The sequence below is a fragment of the Tachypleus tridentatus genome, chromosome 6, assembly GCF_004210375.1.
Source record: "Tachypleus tridentatus isolate NWPU-2018 chromosome 6, ASM421037v1, whole genome shotgun sequence".
Lineage (NCBI taxonomy): Eukaryota > Metazoa > Arthropoda > Merostomata > Xiphosura > Limulidae > Tachypleus > Tachypleus tridentatus.
In genome coordinates this window covers 107,371,032-107,394,552 of record NC_134830.1, presented here as the reverse complement: position 1 = coordinate 107,394,552, position 23,521 = coordinate 107,371,032, and the positions used below count along the sequence as shown (strand labels likewise).

At 35.1% G+C, this 23,521-nt stretch overlaps 1 protein-coding gene across 4 annotated transcripts in view; it reads right to left on the bottom strand.

Annotated features, from left to right (window-relative positions):
- Positions 1–23,521, bottom strand: part of LOC143253261 (protein O-mannosyl-transferase Tmtc3-like) — a 199,152-nt gene that overhangs the window by 51,170 nt on the left and 124,461 nt on the right. For 2 of the 4 annotated variants that reach the window (XM_076506822.1, XM_076506823.1), the window contains exons 3-5: positions 15,819–15,955; positions 12,196–12,277; positions 309–411 (exon numbers count right to left, since the gene is read on the bottom strand). The exons of 1 other annotated variant lie outside the window; for it this stretch is intronic. In XM_076506822.1, the coding sequence (XP_076362937.1) occupies positions 309–411; positions 12,196–12,277; positions 15,819–15,955 (322 nt within the window). The remainder of the gene's footprint in view (positions 1–308; positions 412–12,195; positions 12,278–15,818; positions 15,956–23,521) is intronic. One more of the 4 variants, XM_076506824.1, reaches the window with a different exon arrangement.

Below are 23,521 nucleotides of genomic sequence, written 5' to 3'. Positions count from 1 at the left end.
ACGATTGAAAAGTTAAAAAAAAACACAGAAAAACAATGTTATAAAATTTATTTTCCATAAAACACATTATATTTTTTACTACTGAGACTTTGTAATATAAGATACTAAAAGACATTAGATTTAAGCATGATTGTTTTTATATGACACAAAAAAGAAATATATGTTTGGAAGAAAGATGTTTTCCGAACAAAGAATTGACAAACATAAATGAATTACCAGACTTTGCCCGGGAATTTTCATCTACAGTCCCCTTAACTCTTAAAGCTATTTACGTAAGTAAAAAGTTTTGAGTTTAAATGTCCACCTACCCGTGTTCTTTCTTTTGCCTGACATGCACTTGGTATAAGCAATGAAAGCAAGAAGAAAAAATACGGAAGACAGCGTTTCTGCTCGGCCTACAACTCCTGTCACCTAAACAAATGCATTTAAAACACAAATATGAAAACTGCGAAACTTAAATTGATACTTAAACATACACGTAATTTCATAGTTCGTTAGTGCTAAGAAATAACCTAGTTTGTCATATCTTAAGAAAGTACATGAAAACATAAAAATAGAACAAAGTGTCTCCTATAAACTTATGTATAGAGCTTCTGAGTAACGGATGATGCAAACTTTTATCATCTATTTGATTTTTTTATTTGAGATGTCAATGAGACATAGGGATAATTCGTCTTCTAACAAACAGATGAGAAAAACTGAAGTTGCCGTACGAAAAGTTATTCTAATATTTCTTTTAAATCTAGATATCAATCTTCACTCTTTCGAAAAGTAGTTTCAAAACTGTATCTCATGGCGGCTGGTATAGGTTTTTAACATTTTTACTAATAAAGCAGAGAATAACGTTGTTCTCTGCTTTATTAGTAAAAGTGTTAATATCTATACCAGCTATCCTGAGATACATTTTTACTTCATGTGGGTTTCTCGTTATCACGAATAGTTTCAAAACTATTTTGATCCGGGATGGCCAAGTGGTTGGGGTACTCGACTCGTAATAGGAGGGGCGCGGGTTCAATATCCCGTCCAATCACAATCGTGGGGAAAGTGGGTTATGTGCAACCTTCATTCCTACTATTCGTTGGTAAAAGAGTAGCCCAAGAGTAAGCGTTGGGTGGTGTTAATTAGCTACCTTCCCTCTAGTCTTACACTGCTAGCTTAGGAATGGCTAGCGCAGATAGCCCTCTTGTAGCTTTGTGTGAAATTTAAACAAACAAATAAAAATATTTGAATTAGACTTTCTGAAAGATCGTGAAACTCGGTCACGTCATACCTGAATAGCTGTATGCATGCTTCACCTAATTGTACTAAAATCCATCTCTTAATTATATTTAATTTTACTCGACGCAGAAAGAGAACAAAAGTATCTTGTTTGTTTCAGTGGTTTCATGCAACGCTACATAAAGAGTATATTTGTACATGGTCTTCCATGATCCTGACCTCAAAAGAGTAGAGGGAAACAACACCCACCTCTTAACTATTCTTGTGTGATCGAAAAGGGAGCTTTACAGTTACTCATATTACACACCGACAGCTCTAAAATGTGGAGTGCGTACACCAACGGGCCGTGTACCATAAACCCTAAGATTCACAGTTAACCACTAGTCCACTTCAGCGCAGTAACATAGTAAGAGTTTGTTTAATGTATAAAGTGGTTAAGCTATATTCTTTAGTATGTTTTCAATATATTTAAATAACTATATATATACGGCTATATCGCCCAATTTTATTGTTTTGGAGTTAATTTAAATCTTTAAAATGAACTCAATCACCTTCTTCACATTCGAGTACTGCAAACAGAGAGACCACACCAAAACATTACCAAAAAAAGAAACAAAAATAATATTTGTTTGTTTATTTTGAATTTTGTGCAAAGCTGCACGAGAGCTGCCTGTGTCAGCTCTCGCTAATTTAGCAGTGTAAGAATAGAGGGAAGGCAGTTAGTCATCACCACCCATCGCCAACTTTTGGGCTATTCTTTTACCAATGAATAATGAGATTTAACGTCACATGATAACGCCCCACGGTTGAAAGGGCGAGCATGTTTGGTGTGATGGGATCGAACCCGCGACCCTCAAATTACAAGTCGAGTGCCCTAACCACCTGGCCATGCCGCGCCACAAAAATAACACCATAAGGCAGGAAAAAATACACAGTAGAACAACAAAAACATCGGTATGTCATAACACGTGAACAACAGATACACTGATACGTAATATTACTTATACAACTATCGGTTATTTGGCGTTTATTGGCGCAAAGCAACTAGGTTATCTGTGCGAAACAACCGAAAAAAAATAAAACTATTAAAATATGTAAAAAGAAATCATATTAAATCAAAACAAAAGTCAATTTTCGAAATAAAAACTTAAAATACAATTTAAAAGGCCAGTAGCCCTTAAAAAGTTTAAAAAACATGACTGAGATAGACAGTATCACCATCGCCAATAACACCGTCCAACGTCAGTGGTGAACCCATGGAAAAAGCATGTCTAAAATGGTGCCGTCTCGGCAGTAAAATGTGGACTAATGTGACTTGAGTATTACTTAGTTCGTATATTGGTGTATCAGTCCCAGCTAAAAGAAAACAATGGGTTAAAAACTGTGACGCCTAACCAGGAGAGTTTCCTCCTTCCGATCCTTACGGAAGCAAGACGACCAAAGAGCAACAAAAGGTTTGTTGTGAAAAGTTTGTTATCACGTTGCTCACTCCAAGTCGACTAGCACGGAGCCAAGTCTTGAATACAGGACCGTAACTATGTATGGGGCAGTTACGGCAGTAATAGCACCAGAGCAGATGGACTTGCTGCGATATCAAGCAAGCTCATTCCCATGAATACCATTAGTACAGAAGAAATAGATAGAAACGGATGATGAAAAGAAATGGACCAGTCGGTTTTGAATATTAACGGGAATAGAGGGAGAGCTAACGTGAAGCGATCCCAGGACTAGTAAAGAGTCAGTATAAATAACACAATTGGTGTACTGTATAGCTTTTACCTGATCCATGGCAGGAGAAATGGCACATAATTTGGCAGTGAACACAGAAAATGTGAAGGGGATCCTGTGTGGAACCATCAAACCACAACATATCATGGCAGAACCCACAGAATCACTTGATTTTGAATCTTCAGTATAAATAAGGATGGAAAAATGTTTCGAAAAATGTTAGGCAAATAGAAGATAATACTTCGAATTGGAAGTAACTGCTTCCTTAGATGGTAAAAACCACTTGTTTTGGTACACTTCAGTAAACCATTGAGGGCAATTTGTATCTGCCATTTATTAAACCTCATGCTCGACGGGTGACACGGGATGTGGAAGTCGTCAACACAGAGTCCATTTGCAAATGTAGGAGGGAGTTGTCTGGGAATGGCATTAATCTTTATAATAAAAAGTGTAACACTCAAGACACAGCCCTGAAGGATTCCAAGTTCCTATAGAAACGATCGGAAAACTGTCGAGCCCACAAGGATTTGGAATTGCTAGTCCATTAAAAATGTTTAATAAAAATGGGTAAATTCATATGAGTTGAGGTCTCGCAGAATGCCATACCTCCACATAATATCACAAGTCTTCTCAAGGTAAAAAAAAGTACAGAAACAAGATGTTGTCGCTTGAGAAAGGCTTCCCTGATTGACTTTTCAAGTCAAATTAGATGGTCCACAGTAAAACACTGTCGTAAAAACTAACACTGAGTAAGCGAGAGAAGATTGCTTGATTCGAGGAACTAAACAAGACGAGAATTGATCATTCTCTCCAAGATCTTACAGAGACAGCTCGTCAAAGAAATTGGACAATAGTTTGAAGGAATCACGAGATCCTTCCCAAGCTTATAAAAAGGGAGGACAATAGCTCGGGACCAAGCATCAGGAAAAGCATTCTCCTGCCAGATCCAGTTAGAAATAACCAGAAAACAGCAAGAGAGGCAGAAGCGAGAGTACACAGCATCTCGTAGTAAATATCGCCAGGTCCAACTAATGTGTTATCAGACTAATGAAGAGCAAGCATATGTTCCACCAGTGTAAAGGGGCGATTATAGTCATAGCGAGGAAAGAGGCGATTGCTCTTCCTGAGTCTTGATGGTTAGAAATGTGTGGGATGAAGCAGAGGTGTTAGAGGCACGGCAAAGCTTCAGCCAAGAGTATAGGAGGAGATGATCTAGGCATCAGCAACTTCCTAGCCATCGGAGAGCAAGATCAAAATGGGAACAGAAGTATACTACCCACTGACGTTCTGAATCTTGTTCCGTATGAGTTTAGAACTGGTGGTAGAAGAGATGCTAGTTATGTACTTAATCCAAGATTCCTTTTGGCTTTCACATCTTACGGCCCCGCTAAAACGCGATGAAACTTGAAAGTATGGAATACATACGAAAGGTAAACCAAGCTTGTTTTTTAGCCTTCCGTGCCATGTGGCAAGAAGGATTCCACCAAGGGTAAGGATACCATGAAAAACGTGTCGAGGTTTTAGAAACACACTGAGTAGCTGTCTTGATTATACACACATTCGTCTATCGATAGCTTAAAAATGATGGCAAGATCAAGTTCCGAAAAAGCAGTGAAAGAGGGCCAGTTGGCCTGGTCAAGCTTCCTCCGAGGCATGCGGGTCAGGTAGCATTGACCTTGGTCAGTCTTTTTAAAATTGAAAATTATCACTGCTATGTGGATCACTGTCAACCCTCCAAGAAAAGTACGAGAAAAGTGAAGGGGAGCAAATAGAAAAATAAATAGCACTAAAACACTGACTAGGTGCATGAAAATAAGTACAAGAACAAGTACTGAAGAAAAATAGGTTGTCACCTGATAGTATACTCTCTTCAGTATCAGTACCTCCCTAGAGGGGTTATGTCCATTAAAATCCATCAGGTTGAAAAGTGGAGACAGCAACTGTTCGATAAAAGCATCAGGTGAAAGGAATAGAGGACAAACAGTGATGGTACGACCCAAGGAAACACGAATGGCTACGGCCTCCAAGGGTGGATTGAATGGCAAAGACAAGACGAGAGCATGCTGATCGACCAGCAGTGCCAACCTTCCATGCACTCTTCCATCACATAACTTGTCATTTCTGTACAAAGAAAACTGCTGAAAGGTGACTACATCGGCAGATTTTAGAAACTTTTTGTGGTGAGAAGAGACACACACAGGGTGATAAGAATCAATGAAATCCTTAATGTCATATATATTCAAATAAAAACTTTGACAGTTTCATTGTATTAATATGGCCATTTTTATTTAGGTGGAGAACCTTTTGGTTTACGAACATGTCGTTTCTTATATTAGAAGAAGGTCCTTCGACCTCCATGGATTCTGCTCTGGATCCAGTGGGCAGTTCTCTGCCAGTAGATGTAGATTCCAGCGATTGAGATTGAAAACAAATAATCGCTTGACATCTTGGTACCGAAGAAGATGAACCCGAGCATAAGCCAAAAGCCGGAGCTGAAGGAAGGGGCCCGAACAGTCACTTAAAGGATTGGTAGGTACAGAGATTGGAGTAGACGTTGAATCGTCTACTCTCTTAACCTAGGAGAACAAAATACTCTTCACATAGTTGGAGAACGGCGACGCTTCTGGAGGCACAGAAAGCTCTGTCTACATTCACCACTGCAGCAGTAGAATGAAGTGCAGCAGCATATGTCCGAGATGGAGTTGGGGCAGTGACTTCCAGAATCTCGAGATATGTTATTATTGTTCTTTTTTAATTAAACACAAAGCTATACAATGAGCTATCTGTGTTCTGCCCACCTCGGGTATCGAAACTCGGATTTTAGCGTTGTAAGTCCGCAGACATACCTCTGAGCCACTGGGGGCCTCAAAGTATGAAATATTGTTTTCAGTTTTTTTAAAGTTGCATCTCTTTTTCTTCCACCCATTTAGGGCAAGACCAAAAGTTAGAGGGGTGTAAACTACTACAATTAACACAGTGTGGTTCCAATTTACCACCACAACGAGAATAAGTTAAAACAGGGGTTCCAAAACATTTTAGACCTGCGAAGCTTAATATCAGAAAGAAAAAACATTCCGGAGCCTAAATAAAAACTACACTGAGAATAGAAACAATCAGTCACTAGCATCAGATAAAGTTTACTTCAAGCTTATAGAATATAAATTTATTAAAAATATCAATATTTAAAGAAAAATATTTACTTCTACTTACTTGTTCAAAATTTCTGCTTGCAAAATTTATATCAGTAAAAGTACAGTGTACTTAGTTATTTATTAGTGGCTCAGATGGGCTTGCTTTTGTTCACAAAGTAGTTAAATATTTGGAGTTATACTTGTTACCTATAAGCGCAAATCATCTTCAATATTTAGCTTGTTTCTAAATTTGGTCTTTGTAGCTGTATAAGGTGAAAATATTTGCTCACGAAGATATGTTGTTGGAAAACGCATCAAAATTTCAAAATCTCTGTAACTTATTTCAAGGTATTCTTTGGCCATTTGAATCAAAATTGTGTAATTTCTTCCTGCTGAAATTTTTTTTTTAGGGTTTAAACAGTTGAAATTTCTATAAACTGTTCTTTCTCTTTTAAAGGTAAATCGTTGGTATTTGCAGAGTCAACAAAAATATTTTGAATCCACAATAATTTTACACAAATCAGATATGTGCTGCAAGACTGAAACTTTTGCATTTTCACTTAAGGAAATTCATTTAAAAGTAAAAAACTACTGATATTTTCGAAGCAATCAAGTTCTTGATAAGTATACTTTCATTTGGAAGTTTTAGCTTACGTTGAAGCGCTTCCATTTTACTCTGAACTTTGAAGTACATTATCTAGTACCCTGCATTGTAGCGTTCACTTCATTTAGATAGGCAAATACGTCCGAAAGGTAAGCCACTTTCTGTATCCAGGATTTGTCCCTTAATTTGCCTGCAAGTTCAAAATGGCATTCAGCTAAAAAGAAACCTATCTCCTTACGTAGTTCGTAAAACCGTGCAAGCACTTTTACCCGAGAAAGCCATCAGATTTCAGTAAGAAGCAGCAAATTTTTATGCAAACTTCCCGTATCCTCAGAGAGTGAACTGAAGATCCTCGCATTGAATGGTCTTAATTTTATAAAATTAACTATTTTTATGACATCACCCAATACCTCTTTCAAGTATTCTGGTATTCGTTTCATTGCAAGTGCATGACGAGAAGACAGCAGTAGATATTTTCGATGTCCGTATTTTTCTTTTTTATGCGTACCACTGCCCCTGAAATATTTCAAATCATAGCTGTAGCCACATTAGTGCAAATGCTTGAGCAAAGCTGCCATTGGATCTCACGTTCGTCCATAAATAAATCAATCAGTTTAAATATTTCTTCGCCTGTTGTTTGAGTGAGCAAAGGTTTGTAAATTAGCATTTCTTCTTCAAAACTAGCTTCGTAAATGTAGCGAAGAAACAAAAGCAACATCGCACAACTTGCGACATCTGTTGATTCATTCATCTGAAGCAAAAACATTGGACTCGCTTTTATTCGCCTTCTTAACTCTGTTAAGCAATTTGCTGACATATCCTTAAATTAACGAGAAATCGAGTTTCCAGAAAGAGGCACAGAGCTAATGTTTTTAATAAATTTCTCATCAATCGTGCACTCTACCAAACCTTTTGCGCATGGTTTTATCAAATCTTCTACAAATGTATGAGCTTCACCTGCTTTTGCAATACGGTAACTAACATGATATGAAGCAATAAGAGCACTTTTGTTTTCCTCATGAACAAAATGTAGCTTTCCTGGCATTTAATTGCAAACAGTTTCTTTTGAAATACTCGGAAGATGGATTTTCTAATTGGGAGTGTTTGGTCTCTAGATGCTGTTTTAACTTTGCTAGATGCAAACTACTGTTACTCAACATTGTTCCACATTCGACACACAACCCACTAGGTTCATCTTCATTACCTGTCCATGTAAAACCATATTCAATAAAACTTTCATCATAATTTCTTTTCTTTCTTATTTCTGTACTGTTTGCATGATCATGAGTTGACGTGCTTACACACGACGGTAACGCCGATTAATTCGTATTAGACCTAGGCCTAGGAGGATTTTTACTTCTATCAGTTTTATTACTCATATTCAGCCACTTATCCATTATAAGTGCGGCAACTAACAATTAATTTGCCTAAGAACGTATTCTAATATCTTCGGCACTTTGAAAGTATTTTCACGGACCTAAAATAGCTTCTCAATGAAAACTTGTTCAAGCGCTTGAGTTTTATCATCATACTGACCTAAAATCAATGTGTTACCATAACGAAGTCAGAAATAAAGATTTGTGGAAAAAAGGCTAAGCCGCTAGAATAATAAATTTTTCTGAAGGAAAAAGGCTAATCTATTATTTTTTACATTTTTCTGTTTTTTAACAAAACTTTTAAAGCCAAATAATAAAATATCATGCCAGATCTGATGTGCGACTAAATCTCGAACGAAATGAAACATGACGTCATGCGGGAGTATGACGTCATAGAGCTCATTGGTACCATGTTTGTCTAATTAAACTATAACTAATCTAACCTAACCTAACAATTACCAGTTATAATTATCATAAATATAATTATACTTCATATAAATATACTTTTAAATTGATACAATTGATACTGCATCTCAATGTTTCAAATTTTGACAAGTTTCAGCTATGACGTCATGCTTCATTTTGTTTCATATCTTTCGAGATTCAACCGCTAATCCATACCTAGCCTTTAAAAGACAGTTGGCATTACTACCCAAGGTTCCGGACATGATCAAATACCAAATATTATTCTTAAAAAAGGTTCCAGTCTTCTATTACAACATCTCACAAATATCATGAGTATCTCATTAGCAACTGCTTATTACCTTGACACATGGAAAAAAGAAACAAAGAAACAAACAAACAGGACTAATCCTGAGAACTTCCGATCCATCAGTCTGTTAAGTTCTCTTGGCAAATTGATGGAGAAAATTATTTCAAATCGACTCCTCCATTTCTGTGAAATAAATAACATCCTACCCAAATCTCAATATGCTTCCAGGAAAAACAGAAAAACAATAGATCACCTCACACGACTCAGTGAATCAATTTACAAAGCATTTAACAACAATCAGGTAACCATAGGTGTATTTTTAAGACGTTAAGAAAGCATTTGACAGTGTTTGGCATAACGCCATTAAGCATAAATTAACTCATCTGAAAATAAATCACACTGTTATTAAATGGCTATCAAATTTCTAAATTGATAGAACAGCCCAAGTAAAGGTCAATAAAACTTTATCAACATCTTTCAATATAACTGCAGGAGTGCCCCAAGGATCCGTCCTTTCGCCACACCTGTACATTTTTTTTTGTCAGTGATATACCTTTTCCCAGTTTAACGTACACTTACAATTCACAATACGCAGACGACATTGCTATCTGGAGTGTCTCTATAAACCTAGTAATGACCATGTTTCGCGTTCAAGAAACAGTAAATAATGTCACGAGCTGGAGCAACAAGTAGAGAGTAGTTTTAAATCCAACAAAAACGCAGCAATAACTTTTTATAGGAAATTAAAAAGACACAGAAAGACACTGAAAAGTAAACATCACACTTGGCAATACGTCTATCATCATGAACAAACACATCACATTCCTTGGCATCACATTTGACTCAAGATCGATAACATACACCCATCCATCAAAAAACGCATTTCACATTTAATGACCATATCTAGCAAACATTCAAACTGCACACCAGAGACTATCATCCCAATATACAAGGCTTACATCTGTCCGTTAATAGAATACGGATGTCAAGTCACATATAATGTCTAACAACACACTACAAAAAATCGAAGTGCAACAAAATAAAATACTAAGAGCAGCAAACAGACTACCATCATACACACCCGTAAACTATATACACCAAATCAGTAACCTACCAACTCTTAGAAACAGACTCACAGAAATATTATACAAATATTATTTAAAAGCAGAACACAGAAATAAACTAACTGCATCATTATGTAAATTAGCCAGTGCACCTACAAAATACATTTCACCATATAACATATTTCAACAATCACAAATCACTCAACAAGAAACATAATTACAGACAAGGTAGATTCATGTTTATATTTATTTCTTTTTCACATTCGGGCGCAGGAAAGGTAAAACTTTCGACGCCTGTCCTGTGAAAGTGGGTTTTCTCCGGGCATTCCCGTTTCCCCTTACATACATATCTCAGGCATCGGATCTTTAGATCCCAGCCAAGACTACTGCTCAGCCCTGAATTGGGTCGTTTTGCGTTGATATTTACATTGACGTCTGCTTGTCTGGCTCTGGCTTGGCAAACTTCTTCGATGCCACCTTTGATTCGCTCTTTCTCACCCGACAATTTTATAATATCCCATCGCACTTTACACCTCAAACAAGTAAAAATTAAAAATTAAATACAGGCAAAGTTTCAAGTACAGTTAATAACATCTCATGTGAGAGGACAAAGAAAAACCACAACGTTCCTGATCACCCCAGTTGAGGAGGGAATTCTTGAAACTTCTCTCTCTATAAACTAAACCCCTGTCAAGTTCGTTTGAGTTTGTGTTTGCGTTTACCAAGGGTTAACCAATGTTTCATACGAAAATTACTAGGCCATCATGCATCTCCAATGACGCATGCGATCTTGAAATGGTGTCATATTTACTAACAATCAGTGGTGTCACTATCGAAGTTAATTGGGATTGTATTCACATTTCCATCGCAAGAACTTCCCATTAGCTAAATAAAATCGTATGGCGTTCGTTCGGCAGAATAAAATATTAAAAGGCCTAATACGCGATAAACGTGCTATATTAAATATATATTCTACTTTTTACTTTTTTGTACAGCGTTTTCTGATTCAATTTTATAATTTTAGGAAAAATATCTACATTTTAAAATTTCCTCGCTGAGCCCAAGAGCTCTGCGAATCATAGTTTAAAAAACCATGCGTTAAAAATCCACGGCAAGAGGTCTTTCAGTGTCTGAACATTTGGCACTGGAAGCATCAGAGAGGGTTGGAAATATATGGCCGTACCTTACAATATAAGTGCCTTGATAGTAGCAGGTAGACGTAGCGATGTAAAAGTCAAAATAAGTACATTTGTAGGGAGTTACGGACCACCCCTGAAACGCCTTGGTTGGAGAAACCAGCAAGGATCTCCCACTCAGGAATGTTCTTTAGATCCCTCTTAACTATAACTTCTCGGAAAGACTTCAAACTTGCATGGTATATTCTCTATGGCCTTCGACTTTAAGAGTAATTTGGTGTGTTGTGGTGAAGATATTTTCACCAAATTGTATCCTAAGTGCAGCTTCCTTGCTGACTTGTGGGAGCCAGAAAAACCCTCTAATTTCTTTTGAATGAAAAAGGGGGACATCTGCCTTACATATTTCTCGGACAACGAATGTAGAATGAGAAATCCAGGTGCTAAGTCCGACTTTGATAGTGACTGTATAACATTGTCGTTAATACGTGGTCGTTTTTCGATAATCTTTTTTTTTTTGTTGTTCATAGATGGGTTATCCACAACAAACAATATATCTTACTGCTCTCTGTTCCCACCCACCATGGAGCCTTACGAGGGGACGCCTGCAATGTCAAACAAGAATACTATTGTGAGCACTATACCCAAACACCAGCATGTCCACAACACCTGTTGAGAACATCCAACACTGGTACTTGGTTGACCCTAGTCCAAGTGGACCAGCCGATTGATCCTGGATTCAAGGCCAAAGCGGTGTATTATGGTTCAACTCTTCAACAACCAGGATCCTCTCCTCCCCTTTACGAGTTGCCATGCATAGCAAACACGTAAGTGGATACTTAGATCCAAGAGAAGGCAAACTGGAAGTACAGAATCTTCTCTAAGAGGTCCCCTCCGCACATACAGAAATCCACACCGAAGGAAGAATAACAGAGACATCGGTATGTCATAACACTATAACAACAGAAACATGGGTACGTCATAATACTAGAACAACAGAAATATTGGTATTTCATAACAGTATAACAACAGAGACAATGGTATATAATAATACTTGAACAACGACGACAATGGTGTACCATAACACTAGACACTAGAACAAAAGAACACTAGCATGCCATAATACTCGAATAATAGAAACATCACTATTCCATAATTGTAGAATAATAGAAACATCACTGTGCCATAATACTAAAACAACAAAAACATCAGTATGTCATAATACTTACAGCTTCCGTATGTATGGGGTGGATGGCAAAAAACATAGCCGCAACCAAGCTTGCCAAGTGAGATAAGAACATGCGACAGACTCTGCATTGTGTAAAAAAAATAAAAAATAAAAGATATTAATAACAAAATTTGTTAACATAAACAGACCTTCAAAATGTTTTTGGCCTAGTTGAAATATTATTTGCCTGGATTAGAACTTGTATGAAAGGCTTATACTATCACGATTATCTTCTAATATCTGTTCTTGAATAAAACTACTGTATAATGAGCACTATTCGTTTGTTTAAACGAATACCCCTAATTTCTTCTACTGTTATTCAGTTTCAATGATCTAAAGTTACAAATACTAGATAAGTTTTAAACATTCTTTAACAACTTGTATGTTCAACTAATCGTTTGTAGTAATTTAAAATAACTATAAGCCCAGATAATGTTACTATTGATACGATAACATAGACAGAAGCTTCTAGCACTAAAACTAACACGCAAGATTAGTAACGAATTTTCTCTCCTTACTTTGATACTACTTTGAGGCATGTTTGTTTGTTTTTTGAATTTCACACAAAGCTACTCGAGGGCTATCGGTGCTAGCCGTCCCTAAGGCAGCTAGTCATCACTACCCACCGCCAACCCTTGGGCTACTCTTTTACCAACGAATAGTGGGATTGACCGTACATTATAACGCCCCCACGGCTGAAAGGGCGAGCATGTTTGGCGCGAAGGGGATGCGAACCCGCGACCCTCAGATTACGAGTCGCACGCCTTAACACGTTTGGCCATGCCGGGCCTATTGAGGCATGTTAGTTTGCTTTAAATCTTATTATCCCAGTTTTAAAATTTGACAAAAAACGAGTTGTAAATCATGCACCTACATTACGAATCTTCAGCAGGTAATGTTACTTAAGTTCAATCATGCAGGCTAATTATTCAAGCATGTACGAGGAAATGTCATAACAGTAATTAACTATTTCACCACCACGTAAGTCTTTTAACGATTTTCGTTACTAAGCGACTTCATCAATCTTCTTACTAACTAATCTAACGAACTTGAAAAGTATTATGACTACATATATATGGTGCAAAATAATAAAAGTTTATTTATAGGTATTAATTGTTGAGGTAATTATGTTACAATAATAAATTATTGTGTAAAAAAATTATTTACTTTTTTAACATTTCCAACACAAGAACGTCCACACAACAATTCCGAGATTTTATCTAGAAAACACATTTCTTTTAAACAACCTTTATAAATTTTCAATTATTAAAAAACTGATACAATGTAAGGGTTATCGAGACCTCTCATCTGTAAACATAACTTTAAAAACTTATTGCTCAAGACAAAATTAGTCTAAATCATCAGACGTTTCTTTGTTTCACCACATTACGTAAAAACGTTTTTGTTTTTTAAAACATTCTGGTTTTGTGAATATTAGTAGACCTTATTGAATATCATAATTCAATTGTTTTCAACTTTTTCTTATGCCATGAGTTATTATGTCTTTACTCTTATTTGCTACCTCTCCCTTATGGCTTAGTGTTAAGTTAATTAAGGGCTTAAAAAGCTAACATTTAGGGTTAGACTCTTGCAGTAGACACAGCACAGAAAATGCCAAATGTGCAGTTTTGGGCTTAACAACAAACAGACACATTTAGTTTTACGTATTTGATTTGTCAGAGAACAAAAAATATTTAACATTAAATAAAGAGTAATAATTTCGTAATTAAAGTTTCGTAGTTTTAAACTTCACTACGGACATACTTAAGAATAAAATTCGTTGTTTTTACGGTTATTGAAAAAATATCAAGATAATGAAAAGTTTTGTGGTTTCCGCATATTTAATTCACGTTCTCTCAAACTGTCATTGCTTCAAGACGAAGCAAGCTACATGTGAATTAAAGGTATGTTTTACAGTTTCTATAATATTTCTCGAAAAAATGTTACTTCGAAAATTTGATTCTGTTAAATGTCTGATAAATTTCAAAGGTAAAAGTAATGCTCACCTTTTGTACAACACACGATTCAGGGTATATACAGATGTCAGGTAAATCACAACATAAGACTCATAATATCTTTCTTTTTGTATGATACATTCCCTGAGGGAAGTAAATATATCTAGACATTTCACCGTAACGCTCATAGTATTGTTCCTTTTAACAGCACGGATGTCTGATCAACGTAATGCTTGTAGCATTGTTGCGTTTTTTTTACGATACTTACTCCGAGGTGAAAACCGAAACTAACTTCATCAGAAAAACTATTTACCAAGTATTTGGACGTTAATTAGAAAAAAAAAAAAACATGACATTAACCGCAAGAAAAATATAAGAATCAGATGTCACGGAAAATTAAGTGACCGGCAGTTAGTCACAGAATATTTGCGACTTGGAAGTTTTTCGTTTCTATTCGAATAATTTTTCTGTTGTAAATTAGAAAACGTAGCCAAATCAGATGTACATATTTGAAAGTTTTATGAACAAGTTCAGAAAGGAATATAATTATAATTTAAATTGAATACGCTTAGCACTTTAAACATACACTGTCCAATTCTGCCAGAAGTATAATATAGCTGATAAGTTCACTGTGAACTGCAATTTTCACGTGATGATTGGTATAAATTTATTTTGCTCTTTATAGTATTATTGATGATTAATGAAAAAAAATCAAGGTAAAGGGCGAATAACTTTGATTTAACACTTTAAGATGTTTGTGTGAAGACAGTGTAAAAATCTTTATATAAACCATATAGTATTCAAAATTTTCCTAACGAGACCCAAAACTCGAGCGTTTTTGAGTAGCGGACGAATCTTCGAGAGAATAAAGAATCATCAACTATTGGAAAGCGCTCAAGTTCTGAAAATATTACAGCTTTTGTAGGTGATTCTGTGTGCAAACTACTTAACCTGCTTTCATACAGTTTCTATATCCTACTTTTATTTTATAGTGTGCATTACTCAGGTGACGGGCCAAGTTGTATCATAATTTAAATTCTTATTAACTTCATTGATTCCATAATTGCTAAATTATACCCCCAAAAAGTTTTAGAACTTATTAATGAACGTTTATATATACGTTTTCTGTACATGAAAAGTTAAGAATTGTTGATAGAATAGCTTTACTAAAGCGTAAAGTCCTAAAGCAAAATCCTTTACAAGGAAAAGAGTATTTAAAATTTGTGTTTAATATTGGTATTTAATCCAAGATAACGTTTACGTAAAAATCAAGTAAAGAACTGTTGTTTTGAAGTTAAAATAAGAGGCGGAAAAAGAAAATCTTATTTAATAAGCAGATAAGTTACTGACACATAGCAAAAAAAAATTGTTTTAATTAATTCTGTAAGTTATAAATAATTTGGACATCCAAGGACAGAGGAAAGATCGATTTAAGATCAGGGATATTTCTGACAGCTTGGTTAGTCCTCAGAAAATGCTGTTAGTTAGACATGAAAACGCTATACTCACTATACCCATAATCTTTCAACCTATTCTGTGCATAAAAAGAACAACTTTACGCCTACATGTTTTACAACTGTTGGAATAAGAACCTTTTTTTTTTTTTCATTCAAACTAAACATTTTATTGTATAGCAGACTTTATTTGATGGAGACTTTTGTAAACCTACCTGAGATAGAGAATGCAAACTACGACGTGTAGTACAACATTCACCAAATGAAATCCCATCGGGTTAAGCTCATGCACCACGTAGTTCAACCGAAACGTGAGGACACATAAAGGTCTGTAGGATTTGTGGCTGTGTTCCTGTAAATATGTTCAGACCATCCATACATAGTACATGCATATAAATTTATACATACATATATAAGAATATGTGTGTGTGTGTTTGCGAATTATCCATACAAAATTTTAAACAGATACTGACAAAAATCCTTCATGTAAAAACAACAACTGGAATACAGTATCACAATTTTTACTATCTTATCACACTTCCTTTCTATCCGAGCTTTAATCTTTCTCCTGGCTTTGATTTAAAGCGTGAAGTCATAGCCACTATTTCAAATAAGATCTGAAAAATTAGACTCGTTAGATTATAAACAGCATGCCCGACTTGTCAATAACACACCCCGCGAGGACGCGTCTCAACCTGGCGAGTAAATAAACTACAGTGTAGAGAACGGGTGCGGGAGAAGTAACCACTAATTTCAGAGAACCTCGAACTAAAGGTTTTTCTGACATAGTAGACTTGTAGCTAGCTGCAAACCTGTGTGTTTAAGATACAAGACGTTTGATAAAGTTCCTAGATATTCACTACTTTAGTATCTGCAAAATATTGAAAATTCTGAAATACAATAAATAACTACAAAAGAAGATTAGCTTTTCGTATTGTACGCATAACAAGAAACTCGCAGAACGTTCGTTTCGAATGTCCCCCAACGGCACAACGAACCAATAACGCTAAAACCGGGTTTTGATACCCTTGGCGGGCAGAGCACAGATAGCCCATTCTGTAGCTTTGTGCTTAATTCGAAACAATAACAACAACCGATTAAAATATGTCATTTTATCATTGAAAAAATAAAGCATAGGCGTCGGAATCGTGGGTGGGGCATTCATTTCCCCATTATTTCCCCATTTTTTTGTTATTGTTCAAAATAATGACCCTCACTATCATCGGATAAAAATTAGTTTGTTGTTAAACTGCTCAATTTCACGTTACTTATATCTCACCCTGAAATAATTTTACTACATCAACATGGGCTCAAATATTTACCATTTGAATTGTAGAAAAACATTTAGAGGTAAATTTCCTCAAAACCCTCCGTAGTCTCACCCATGTTCGACATCCTCATTTCTAACAAGTTTGATTCACTTGTAAAGTAGCCTCCACCCCCACTTCCCAAAACACATTTTGCTAGAAACTTCTTCGTCTGTTGCAGTTTTACCAGTTTTGGTAAGTAACAGCTGAGCATCAATAATACACGCTTAACACTCATTGTTGAAAGTAAGTGTTAGGTGGTTATACTTTTAAAACTTCCACGCGCATATAAGTAGATAACGAAATAGTTAAAGTACCTATGAGGTCCGTCAGACGAGAAAAACTAACTTTAACAGTTGGCAAGCGAAGTCTTACAATGTCTTATTTATTAATAAATGCCTTAGGATTATGATCCCAAGGAAAATATGTTTGAAATTTAACTATACATGTGATCTATATAAAGCGAGTTTCTTACACAAATGGCTTATGCACATTAAAAACGTGTTTTAAATAATAGCTTTATATTTCAGCAGATAATAAAACACATTATAATTGTTTCTATAACTACCATTTACTTTTTAAGGACTACTCAGTAAACATAATAAAACATTTTAAAAAGAAAAACCTACTTGCAGTAGGCTATGGTAACATTTATGATGGTTTTATTTTTATTTTTTATTTTTTTCGCAATCCAAGATGTCCTAAATTTCCTTCATGAAGTTGAAACAAAGAGTTATCATTCCCCACTCAGCATAACCTAATGTCCAACACCTACGTTTTATTTATAGCACAAAACACTAGCGTAACCTGATGTCCAATATCAACGTTTGATACAGTACAAAACACCAGCATAATCTGATGTCCAACATCAAGGTTTGATACAATAGAAAAAAACCAGTGTAACTTGATGTCCAAAATCAACGTTTGATACAGTACTTAACAACATATGTCATGCAGCACGCAATTTTTAATAACCTGTATCAACCATCAACTTTAGGTTGTTTAGTTTTGATAATTTTCTGTATCACTCAGATTCTTTATAAAAGATATCCTTTATAAATCACTTTTACAATGGGTTTGTATATTTTTTATTATTAATGATGCTTTCATAAGAAAGAAAAATGTTTATAAATTATGCCTCTATTACATATATTGAATAATCTCTCTTCTATTTATACAGTGTCTTCTGTTTATACAATTTAACAGCCAATGTGAATTATCTTCTATTTATGTTACTAAATGATTTCAGTTTCCTCCACGTCGGTTTTTCTATGTGTAAATCAGGCATCTAGTAATTTTTCATGTGATTTAATATACAAAATATTGGTCGTTTAACCTACTAACTTAAATTAATATTTATTAAATTGGATTTACGTCTCAGAACACTTCATTTTAATATGGAATATGGTCAGCACGAATAGCAAAGCCAGTCTGGTACTAATGTTTCATGTTTAAAATAAAACTGATCGTAAGCTCCTTTAATCTCTTAAAGATGTTCTATAGTCTATACCCTCTTTTCCTCCAAGTGCATCCCAAACCTGTTCGATGGAGATAGAGTCCGCGCCGACATATTCATTCAATAGTTTTCTTCAAGGAATATATCAACCAATTCAGAACAATGTGAACGGACTTCTCTCTCATTAAGATTAGTTCATACTGCGAGGAGTAAGAAACATAATGAAAAAGTAGCGAAGTCTGACGAAACAATACACAGTTTACACTATTTAGGTCTAACAGACAAGTTGAAGGTGTGAAATCAACTATAACACTATTCAGAGGCTTGTAGACAAGTTGAAGGTGTGTAATCAACTTTACTTCCATATCCACAACATATGTCATGTACCTTTATAAAAACAGTTTGAATGTGGTTCACTCCAAATTAGCACACGCTTACTATCTGACTGAAGAGTGAAACTAAATTTCTGTGGAAAGTTTATTGTTTCAAATGTCATTGGTCAACTGAACATATTCTTGGCGCCATGATAAGCGAACCATGTACTGTCTTTGTGTGAGAGTAATGCATGTCATTGAATGTCTGGAATAAAAGACAATAATTTGAAATTTATTTCTAATCGCCTTTACACGTAAACAATATATAATTACGGCTGCAAACGTATGATTCAGTTTTGAAGCATTTACTTTACTGTCGTAGCGAGTCATAATCAATAGATAGCATTAATTTGCTAATCTTATGGCTAGTTGTCAGCTTTCTCCATGTTTCTGAATAACTATAGCATTGACTTGAAAACAGTTCAACGTCCTGCTAATGATATATTGAGACAGTTTTGGCCACTTTCTAGCAATTTACTATGATTAGCTGAATTATAGGTTCTCAGATGAGTGAAATCTCTTAAATAAGCTAGGGCACTTTAAAGTTCTTGTGGTTAACCTCTGAATGATAAATGAGAAAATATTTTGACAGCCAGTGTTTTTATAACAAGCTGAACGACCAACTATTTGCACTGCATGTGTCTGGCTTGCATAGAAATTAACTCAGGGAAAGTGGTAGTTATTTTGTAACAGTATTTTTGCTTTGTTGTTACTCCAATTGGTGCTTGTTTGCTTCCCGCTGTTGCAAAACCCGTTTTCACACTTTTGCGTGAGTTACAAGTATGGCGGTCAAATCATATTATTTGATTAGTGCTGTGCAACAGTTTGCAGTTGGTGATGTTGACTAGTTACGTTTCCTCTATCATCTAACAGCTTAAAATTAACTACAGCGTAGCTTTTTAGAGAATATTCAGAACAAAGAAACAAACTTTTATGTTATGCCTTGTTTTTATTATTTAATTAATTTTATTATTATGTTTCAAGTCAGCTGTTTTACTTCTGAATTACAAAAACTGATAATGCGCTACTTTAATTCTTAAGTGAAAGTGTAGTAAAAATTCAGGCTGATAGCTCATGTAAGTTTTTGCATCGGCATGTTCAAATATTTTGGTCACATTTGAATGTTTTCGTTGAATAATTTTGCTTATACATGTATTTAGGTCGAATTTGACAACTAATTGTAAATATCTATTAGTGTACCAAATGTAAATAAAATCTATAAAAGTACGTTTTTCTATCAAATAAAGCTCTCATTTTTCTAGTCCAAACCAACATGTATGTATCTCTACGCTATTTCACCAGATACTTTAGCTGTTTTAAATCAGCTGTTCTTAATACGAATGACAAAAGCTTTTCAAGTCACATTTATTTACGTTTAAAATGTTGACAACCACTGGCTGTAGATTTCAAAACATGACAAAAAGTTTAAATTACGTGTGTGATTTTCGTGCAGTTTGATTCTGTTATTCTGAGATTATCAAATGTAAAATAAACAAATTCAACTTTAATGGTATAGTTTTGCTAATAATACTAATAAATACCAACGAATAAGATGAAAACACTTGTGGTAAAGCATGAATCATTGTGTAAGCATAATTTATTTTAACTCCTGTGGCTATCGTATTATCATATAAGTACTAAGTTGCACAATGAACTGTCTCTTGTGCTCATTGCAAGTATCGAATCACATGCTTTATCTTTCTAGGTTCTCATTCTTACCACTCAGCCACTTAGGGGCATTTGTAGAGTTACACGTTAAACATAATGACTCACATAACCATTTTTATTTCACGTTAAACATATTGCAGTACATATGTATATATATTATAGCGAATGTGTAGTGGCTGCCCACTGCGATTAAAAATATTTCACCAACTTAAAAAAAAAAGTTACCTGAAATTCTGATAAGTAATCATTTTAATGTTTCAATGCAAACCCAAGTATTTCACGAAAACCAAAGAACGTAAAATAGGACTAACCGCTCATACATGCAACGGAGGTTTTTGTTGTTGTTGCCAAGAGTAGAAGTAGCACCTAATTAAACGTAAGTTAGTCGGTATCATGCACAATGTCGTTTAATAAATAAAAGTAAACTTACGTTAATATAGCGCACACTATAAGTATTGAAGTCACGAATTTTTGGCCCGGCATGGCCAAGCGTGTTAAGGCGCGATTCCTAATGTGAGGGTCGCGGGTTCGCATCCCCGTCGCGCCAAACATGTTCGCCCTTTCAGCCGTGGGGGCGTTATAATGTGACGGTCAATCCCACTATTCGTTGGTAAAAGAGTAGCCCAAGAGTTGGCGGTGGGTGATGATGACTAGCTGCCTTCCCTCTAGTCTTACACTACTAAATTAAGGACGGCTAGATGCAGTGGGCTAACAACTTACTTAAAAACATGTTCAAGAAACCGCAGTGGTTGCGGCCCTATGTTCCTTAATGGAATTGAGTGGAAATAATAATAATAAATAAAATCATCTGGAATAAATGCTTTTACATACTGTGCTAGTGTTTTATCCATAGGTTGTATCATTAAAAGTCTTTCTAGGATCGTAAACAAAAGAAGCTATAAATGCGCCATAGTATTTCTTCAAGTGGATGTAAAAAGATGTAAAATAACAAATGCCTGCGAATTCGCAGCTTTGTGCGAAATTAAAAAACAAACAAACTCACGAATTTTTAATCGCAGCATACTTTATTTTAGATACTTCGCCATAACTGATACCCAGAACTGTGTCAGTATCTCGATATAATACAGCGTAGGAACCCAAGAATGTGTAAGTGCATCAGTTTCTCGAGAATGAACGGTGCAAGAAATAGAAATGCACAAGGAAAAAAAAACACGATGTTTCAATCTCATCTTTTTACGGTATGCGGTAGTTCGTTGATTGAAAAACTAAAATAACTGTATTTTCTATGCTGCTGGGGGTCGAAAAAAATTTGACCAAAGATAGAATTATTAGTAACACTATTTATATTTAGAAATGAATTGAAGAAGCTTTTCGTTAGTGTATTCAGAACCAGGTAAAGAGGCGAAACAATAAACAGGAAAATATACAGACAGACTGATGAACAGTGTTTGATAAACTTTTTTGAGTGAAGAGTAACAGTAGCTACTATCACATATTTTGAAGAATACAAGTGTTTATTTACTTTCAGGTTAGTTGGTTATTACACTGTATTACAGTTTTATGATACTGTTAAATATTCTTCTTTAATAACTGCATATTACTACTGATCATTGGTTGTAAGATTCCAAAGATCAACGAACAGGAAAAACAAACATTGTAACACTACCACAGCGTTAAAACAATAATAAACAGACGGGAACAACACTAGAGAAATGGTAAATTGATCAATAGAAACATAGAAAATTGAAATATGTAGACACACAAAACAGAGAAACAAAACACAAAACGAAATCCAACATATGCAAACACTGATAAGTGAATTATTGTTGTACTTTGTACGAAATGTATCATTGTTGGAAAAATTTATTATTGGCATCATGTACGTTTCAAAGACCCTCAAATATAAAAATGTAACAATTGTGTCTTTTAGGTAATATATTACATCAGTTGTTGAAGAATATTCTTTTCTATTTAATTTTTTTTGCCGGATGAAACAAATATATTTTTGAATTTAATCCCAATTTCACAAGCATGGATTATATTTCAGGGAATACACGTACTATTGATGACAGGTCTTAGAGTCGACCGTGAATCATAATCGGGTTTTCATTGCGTGCATTTTCTAATTCAGGAGATCTGCAAGTCAGCATATTTCAATTCCACTGGACAATAATCCAATAATTAAAGATCATGATATAGAAAATGATGAAATAAGATCCAATATTCCAAGCAAGCTTCGCATTCATAAACGAAATACGAAAAAGAAAAAATCTTAAAAGGAAGGAAAACTTGGACAGCAAAATGAAATAGAAGTCTCACTGAATATTTCTCATTCATGAAGATTAAATAAAGAGGAATGATGTATCGTAGAATATTAATGACTGAAAATGAAATAATAAAAAGAGTAAAAATTATTCATCGGACTAAAACTATTCAGCCAACGTCAGTTAACGTTGAATTTTATTTGTGAAATAAGAAACATTGTTTGAATTGATAATTAAAAATTGCTGTGTATAATAATTCTGTTTTCCAGTATGTAAACTAATAATTAGAGTTTATATTTTCAGAAATCAGATTCTGTGTTACTAAGTTTTATTCTCTGACACTAAATGTGGTTTTATCATAATCAATTTTTAAATACTACGAAATATATAAATTGCAATAGGGAAACGTAATTTATAAAATAAGAAGAACAAACACGAGTTTAATACATATATGAATCAAGAAAACAGGCGTATAATGCGTAACATTTAAGCCTGTTCTAAATTACTTTTATGTGCCCACTGCAGGTATCGAGCCGCAAATTTTTAGCATTATGAGCTCACATGCTTACTGCTGAGCCACCAAAGGGGGATAGCACTATTTTATAGAAATATTTTTGTTTATTTGTTTTAATTTCGCCCAAAGCTAAACGAGGGGTATCTGCGCCAGCAGTCCATAATTTAGCAGTGTATAACTAGGAAAAGGCAGCTAGTCATCATCACTCATTGCTAACTTTTGGGCTACTCTTCTACCAACAAACAGTAGAATTATTGACTGTCACATTATAGAATCCGCACGACTGAAAGGGCTAATATTTTTGGCGAGGATTCAAACCCGCGATCCTTAGATTAAGAGTCGAAAGCGCTAACCACCTGGCCATGCCTGGTCAT